The following is a 7,375-nucleotide window of genomic DNA, read 5'->3' as shown; positions in this document are numbered from 1 at the left end:
CGGTTCAGCGGGGCAGGGGGTGGGAAGAGGACGCTCTCCTTGGCGAGAGAAGAGGTGACAAGTGTGGGACAGATTCCCCAGCCAAACTGCCTTTTTAGAGTGTGGGATGTAGACAAAACCGGGCGAGTATCAAGTTCCTCCTGAGTGAAGCCAGGATCCATCCCAGAGCCCTTTTGTTCCCAGGAGCTTGGGCTCAGTAAAGAAACCTTCTATGTGAAGCTACGTGACTTCTCCTTCTCTTTGCAGAAGAAAAGTCTGCTGCTGTCCCGTGACATTTTCCTCTCAGTAAAATATTTAGGCTGTGGTTTACTACGTGTCTGGTGAAAATAGGTCAAGTTTGGGATTCAAATGCCCTGGAAAAACTGGCAATGTGTTTGGCAAATGCATCGGTATTTGTCTTACTTAAAGGGACTCTTTTAAGTCTGGACAGTGTCAAACCTGGCTTTGGAGTTGGAAATTTGGTCACTATTAGTGCTGCTGAAGAGAGTAATTAGAGGGTGTTTTCAGCGTCTGAACTAACCTCCAAAGAGAGACTTTCCCCACAGTATTTTCTGGCAAGCAGGAACACATTTGTGCAGTAACATGGTCTCCACGAATCAGGTGTAAAGAAGTAAGCTAGAAGAATCTTGCTCTTAATACTATTTTTGCAAATATTTTTGCACTTTTGAAGTCAGCATTAATTTTGAAAATAAAGTCTAGAAGGAAGAGCAGTGAGAGTGAAGCTCCCAAGCCATTCAGAGAGGTCGACATCTGAGTCTGACCTGGGCATCCCGAGCTTGCCTAATCCTAGAGAAGTGGGCACCTCTGGGAGACATTTCAAGTTGGGTCGTCCTCAGGAAACACTCATCCTGCTGGCGTAACTAGCTCTGGCATTACCTGCAGCTGGGTTTCATTTTCCTGTTTGTTTGCAGTGGAATTGAAAAACGAAACACCCACAGATGTGAAAATGGAAAAAAAAAAGTTTCCCTTGTAACTGGGCAGTGCTTGGCAACCCCAGATCATGGGTTATTTCAGCAGAAAAATGGTTTACTGTGTGTGGATGGGTGTGGACGGCGGCACGGCGGAGTCAAGCAAAGCTCGCACAGTGGCCAATTCCACATAAATCCTCAAAACAAGACTCATGACTAGTGATGACAGAGGGTGAATTTAATAAGAGTTGTATTTTTAAGTGTGCCTTTGGGAGTAAATTAATTACAACAGTCTGTTGTTCACTTGATTGTTTTACAGGGAATTTTCCCTCCCAGCTTTTCTCGGTGCAAAATTTTCAGCTTTTCCAATCTTTCCTTTTTGGAGGGTAGAAACATACTGGCTCTTCAGACTGATTTTACTGATCGTACAAGCTGCCAAAGTACAGTACAGACACTGTTTACTGCTCTCTTGTCAGATGGAGGACAGTGGTAAAAGAAGATGCACTGATAGCCTCTGTACTGCTCCTACCCTATCAGCGTGATTGTGGGAATCAGCTGATGGGCCAAGAGATCTCTCGCTCACCATGCCCATTAAAAGAGATGTGACTAATCTGTTTCCTCTCTCCCACCTTTAGCGCAGAACATCGCAGTGGTTTCAGAGAAACGGACCCATGAATATCAACCACTATGCCAATAAGAAGAGTGCTGCAGAGAGCATGTTGGACATTGCCCTGCTGATGGCCAATGCATCCCAGCTGAAAGCCGTGATGGAGCAAGGACCTTCTTTCTCCTTCTACATGCCCCTTATCGTTCTCATCAGCCTGTCGCTTGCGCTGCAGATTATGGTGGGAGTGCTCCTGATATTCCTTGGTATGTTCTAGCAACAGCCAGAACCATTGACATGTATTTTTCTCATAGGATGCAACCTATAGGATGGTGTGTAGACTTTCCATTTATCTGTAAAAAGCTGTTCTGTATGAAAGTCTCTGCCTCAGAACTGGTTAAAATTTGCTGTTAAGACCACAGAAGTACTGCAAGAAAAGGCCTAAGGGCAGCTTTATGTGTAGTCTTAAATTCTGATCAACTTCCTCACACTCAGAGTATGTGTTTTTTTCTTTTCAGAAGGCCTGAGGAGGAAGGAAAGTGATGAAATCCTGTAAAAGAAACATTAATAGGACATATAAGATCATGCAGCCTGCCTGGTTTCATAACTCTGTTTCTGGCAAGACCTATTACTTAATCTTATAACTGAAATGAAATGTATTTGTTCCATATCAGTCATATCTTAAGTAATATTATATGAATATATTGTGAGTGTAGAACTCTCAAACAGAAGTGAAAATTGAAAAGTCCACCTCCATGTTGGTGTGGCACACCGTCTTCAGTTTTTTTATGTTTCCACCATCAAATCAAAGGTTTGATAGCAAAGGCTGGACGACAATGAAAAAATCCATCTTGGTTTTAAATTGGGGAAATTATTCAAAGCACGCTAAATCTCCAGGAAGGGAATGGGAGGAGTGTACTTGTTATCAATAATTTTCAAACCTGCATTAAACTGAAATTAAAGTTAAAAAGTATAATAGGCTACGTGGAGCAGGATTTCACCACAGGAACATACCTCACCTATTGCCCACACACCATGACTTCAATCAGAAAGTTAGAAATGAGATACATGGAAACATAGACGAGCAGCATCCTGGGGCTGCTCACAGATCATCTGGAATTTTACTTATTGCTGTTCTGCTTCCTGCCAAAGAAATGTGATTCAGTACCTGTAACGTGGGCTAGAAATCATTCCAAGAGCCTGAATTCAAACAGGAGTGGTGTCAGCACGTGCCGTGGGCACATTTAATGAGTCAGCTGTAGAGTTAGTCCCCTGCTCCCTGCCTTCCCCTTCTGTCTCATTGGATTACGGACCTTCACATCCCTAGGAGTTCAGTGCAGTGCCTTTGCTGTTCTCAGAAGTTCTGCTATCAGTATTAATAGGTGCAATGTTGGGAGGCACAAGAACCAGAACTTGCCACTCAAAATTAAGTATTTTCCGGTAGAATTGCTGGATCAGTAGCACGTTATGTCCTACACTCTCTGCTTTGTTCTGTGAGACACAATATTGGTCTAAGTAGCTGTGGAACCAGGCTCATTTCTGCAACCATATCATCACCAAGTGAGCAAGACTTACCCCAAAAAGCCCAGCTGAAACTCCACAGAGTGGAGAGGCAGCTCTCTCCTGGAAATCCCATTTTCTTGTTTTGATCTTCAGCAAGTCTTCTGTACTTCTCTTTGCCATCTTAACCTACTGTGATATTTCCCTCATGCTTTTGCAAAGCAAAATACAGAAAGACTCCAGCAAAGCTGCTGAAGACCTGCCACGCTCATCGGCAGCACCCAAACCCCTGGACCGTAGCCTTGGAGGGTCGATCAAAGACACCTGTGGAAAGCAGAGGAAATGTGTAGGTTTCAGCAGCAGCTGAACCCCATTATTCACTGAATTGATGACACCTCCCCCAGTAGGAAACAGCTAGGGATCACTTTGTTTGCTAGTGCCAGATGATTCTCATAACTTTTTTCCAAATCTTTCCCTTCAGATTAATGCATGCTATAGGACAGGTCTTATGTATTCCAAAAATGAAGAGCCTTGAAGGTGATAGCCAGAGTTCACACGTGGCGTTTACCAAATTACAGGTTCCACCTTCGGTATCTCTGTTAGTCTTTCAAAGTTCCATTTTTCAGCACAACAGAAAAAACAACTTTCTGTTCGAGGAGGAAGCTCCCAGGAAAGAGGGACACATGAGGCTCATAGTACTGATACGCAGCTGACGCAGCCTTTTTCTTTCTTAGGGAAGAGCCGGAATATATCTGTCTCTGCGATGGTAGCATTGGTACAGGAGTAAAATCCTGGACCAAGCTCAGGGGAGATTCCAGAAAGGGACTGGAAAAAGCAACCCAATGATGCTGGGGCATGTGCGAAGACGGTCATGGAAGTATCTGCAAAACACTCATGTATTTCTTGGTCGAAGGTGTCTCCCTGGTGGTTGTTTCAGTTAATCTGACTTTGAGGCTGTAAACAAGTTCCCATTTTTTTGTGGGAAATGATTTCTCAGTATGAGCTGAGATGTTGCTTTTTAATGTTTGTTTCCGCCAGATGTTGACAAAGTGGCTCTACCTCTGTCATTTTTATCTTTGTCACCTTGAGAGTAAAGAGGGTTTCTGCCAGCCCCATCCCCATCCCCGAAGCTAGGCTGGGGCGGAATTCCCAGACCACTTGGCAAACAGTGAGATTCCCTGGCTGCACTCTGCGGTCAGCGGTGCCTGTTCGTTTGGTGAGTGGAGGGTGACAGAGCCCCTGGTTTGCAGTGCTGTGCTGCTGGAGCAATGCTGTCTCGCTCAGGACAAAAGTTCTGCAGGCAGGAAACGGGCCACGAAGGTACAAAGATAGAAGCATCGTAGCAGGAACTTGCTTTTCACAGTGTGCATTTGGTAGTGTTGGCCTGCAGGAACAGTTTGTCTTTCTGTCCAGCCTCAAATTCTGCCCCACAGAAGCTCTTGCAAGTCCAAACAGAAGTCTGTGCAACCATCCAGTTCCTTTCCTCGGGACAAGTTTTATCCCAGGAGTTAACAGTTCTTTCTAGGGATTAAAAGCTTTTCCTCCTTCAGCAGAGCCTTTCACAAAAACATTCTGAAAACTGTTCAGCAAACTTGTCCCTGGAAGTGATTTAGTGATCTCAGCTTTTTGGAAGAAAAGCAAAGAATGCCTTGAAATAGTTTAAATGGCCTGAAATCATAGTAATCTAATCCCACTATAATAGAGCACTTAAAGAATAACTGGTCTGAAGTTCACAACACCCGCATCTCAAGTACTATAATCACCAAGATGGGATTACTGCAATTCCTACTCAGAATTCGGAGCACTGCCTAAACAGACAAGCGATACTTGTCTTCTCTGACCCTTGCTTGGACAAAGGGACAGTGCTCCTTTGAGCAGGATTTCTTTCAACTCACAAAGCATGTTAGGCCATTATCACCTTTTCTTTTTCAAACCAACCATCTGAGATGATTTTCTTCCATACTTCAGGTTTAATTATTCCACTTCATTCATGTGACAGTACTAGAGTCTTTCCAGGTTCTGCTGGGATGCCAGCACCCACATCACTCCAGATGCTTTACAGATGTGTATAAACTCATTTTCAGGGTTAAGTACTGCTGAGCTTAAATCATTTCATGACTTCACAGGTGTGCAGTCACTTAAGCTTTTTGGAGAGTTCCCCCGGTGCTTCGACTGGCCCATAATGTTTGACTTGACTCCTTTAGCAAAGAGGGCTTGAACAGGCGCCCAGAATTCTTTGGAACCAGAACAGCATTAGACCTCCTAACCAGGGACGCCAAGTAAACCTGGCTTGTAATGCTTCAGCATCACGAGTGCTTTTGCCGCTCTACTGAAGTGCGTCAACAAGCGAGTCTTGGTGCTGTGGTCAAGTTCTGCAGTGCTGACAGGGTCGTTATGGTAAAAGCAAAGACCAAAGTTTGTTTTGTGCGGTGGAGTTGTGAGCTACACATCTCTGCATGTGCCTGTCAGAAGGAGCTCCACATTTTGCTGATGTTGCTGTGAGGCTTGTCAAGTGTAAACTTCCTCTCACGCGTCCTGGACATGCACGCACAAGCTCCAGTAGCTATGGTTAAGAACCAGGAGTTGTAATAGACGGAGCCATTCTCAAAAGAGCTCCAGAATTCCTCAGCACTCATTCCATCAGCATCGAAGGAATTCAGCCCAGGGTCTGGGTTGCAGTGCCCATGCTGCAGGAGAACAGAGCCAGAGGAAAATCTCAGGTTTCTGCATGATGCCAGGCCAGCGCCTCCAGACTCCCTGCTGCCATGTATAGCACAGGCTTTGCTCTATCGTCAAGTCTGCTATCAGTCCAACATAACTTGTTTATAGGTTTTTCAAAGCTCAGACTAAATTAGTGCTATCTCCCATGCTTGCTCCTCCCACACTCCCATTAGCGGTTCAACCAAAGAACATCTGCAGGAAACAAAAGGAAATGTTTACACAGCTGATGCGCTCTGTGAACGGCTCCACTGCTCTGACATCTTCCTGCTTAACAGATACGCTGCCCTGCTCTCTGAAAAGAGCACCAGTGGAAAAGCGGGGAGTGCAGCTCAGGAAGGGCACCAGTGCGAAGCCCATCCAGCACTGGTGAAGAGATCCGGCTGCTTGTGAAAACCTGGAGCGCTTTACCTGGAGGAAATTTAACCTCATTCCATCCTGCCAGGGCTTCAAGCTTCATGTGTTCGAGACTGAAATGATTCTAAAATGCTTATAAAGTCTGCAACAAAACTAGATTTCAGAAGAGCTCAGAAGCTCTCTAGTAAAGTCTGTGTATCCGTTACTTCCCATGTGCAGCCACAGAGATTAGATGTTAATTACTGGAAACCAACAGGCTCCTTGTGATTGCAGATCTTCTCCCTAGCACTTTTCCTGACGCTGCAGAATCTTACTTCCCTTTTAAGGATGAGCAAATAGCTCAGTGTAAGAGAAATTCTTGAACTATATGAGCAGGGAAGGCTTTTATTCTGGGTTTTGAAATATACGTCTAATTAACACTTTTTTTTTCTCTTTCTCTTTGAAGTAAAATATGACCTTAACAACCCGGCAAAACATGGAAAGCTGGATTTCCTCAACAACCTTGCAACTGGACTGGTGTTCATTATAGTGGTTGTGAATATTTTTATCACTGCCTTTGGAGTGCAGAAGCCGGTTCCTGAGTCAGCACCAAAGCACTGAGTGCAAGGTACGTGTGATCTCTCTGCACTGTAAGGGCACAGCTTTAAAAACCACCACGAGCTTTTCTATGCAGTTCCAGCCCTCGCAGGTAAATGAGTTTACTTCAGCCCGCTGCAAAAGCAGAAGCTACTGAGAACTGCTAAGTTATTGCAGTCTGTTTGTAAACGTAGAGGTCAAAAGTAGATGGCAGCATCCTATTTTGTCAGGGGCCCCTTGCATGCGTTGCACATCAGAAGCGTGAAGGTTGTCCTCCTGGCCTGGCCACTCCTGTTCCTCACTGCTGACTCAGCCACAAAGGGAAATAGTATTGTTTTGTTTCCTCCAAATGCCTCTTCCCTTTTTCAGAAAGGTTTGCAGTACACCGCATCCAGTCTGTTATGAACACAAAAGGCTTAATCTTTATCCAAGTCACAATTAAGTCCAACATGGAGTAATGCCTCCTATCACTGGAGCCCTTTAGTTCCTGTGCAGATCATGTGGGTAGGGGTTCTCTGGCCTCCCAAGCTGCAGGGCTTTTGCTTTGTGGGAGACTCAGCCCGCAGAGATGCATGCTATCACTTTACCTGATATGCAGGGTCATTTGGAACAATATTGTTTGCTCTACCTGCGTTGTAACGTTTGTTATTTGCTTATACTGGAGGATAAATATAGAAATTTGGGAACCAAAATGGGTAACCACTTGGCATCG

At 44.8% G+C, this 7,375-nt stretch overlaps 1 protein-coding gene across 1 annotated transcript in view; it reads left to right on the top strand.

Annotated features, from left to right (window-relative positions):
* NINJ1 (ninjurin 1) overlaps nucleotides 1-6,687 on the top strand; it is a gene marked incomplete at its 5' end in the record, with an annotated part of 12,638 nt that extends 5,951 nt beyond the window's left edge. The window contains 2 exons of the mRNA XM_010135116.1: nucleotides 1,544-1,778; nucleotides 6,533-6,687. Of these exons, the coding sequence (XP_010133418.1) occupies nucleotides 1,544-1,778; nucleotides 6,533-6,687 (390 nt within the window). The remainder of the gene's footprint in view (nucleotides 1-1,543; nucleotides 1,779-6,532) is intronic.
* Nucleotides 6,688-7,375: the final 688 nt, after the last annotated feature.

Source organism: Buceros rhinoceros, unplaced genomic scaffold (assembly GCF_000710305.1).
Source record: "Buceros rhinoceros silvestris isolate BGI_N320 unplaced genomic scaffold, ASM71030v1 scaffold20304, whole genome shotgun sequence".
Taxonomy (NCBI): Eukaryota; Metazoa; Chordata; class Aves; order Bucerotiformes; family Bucerotidae; genus Buceros; species Buceros rhinoceros.
Note: the sequence above shows the minus strand (reverse complement) of the source record. Positions and strands in the feature narration are given on the sequence as shown.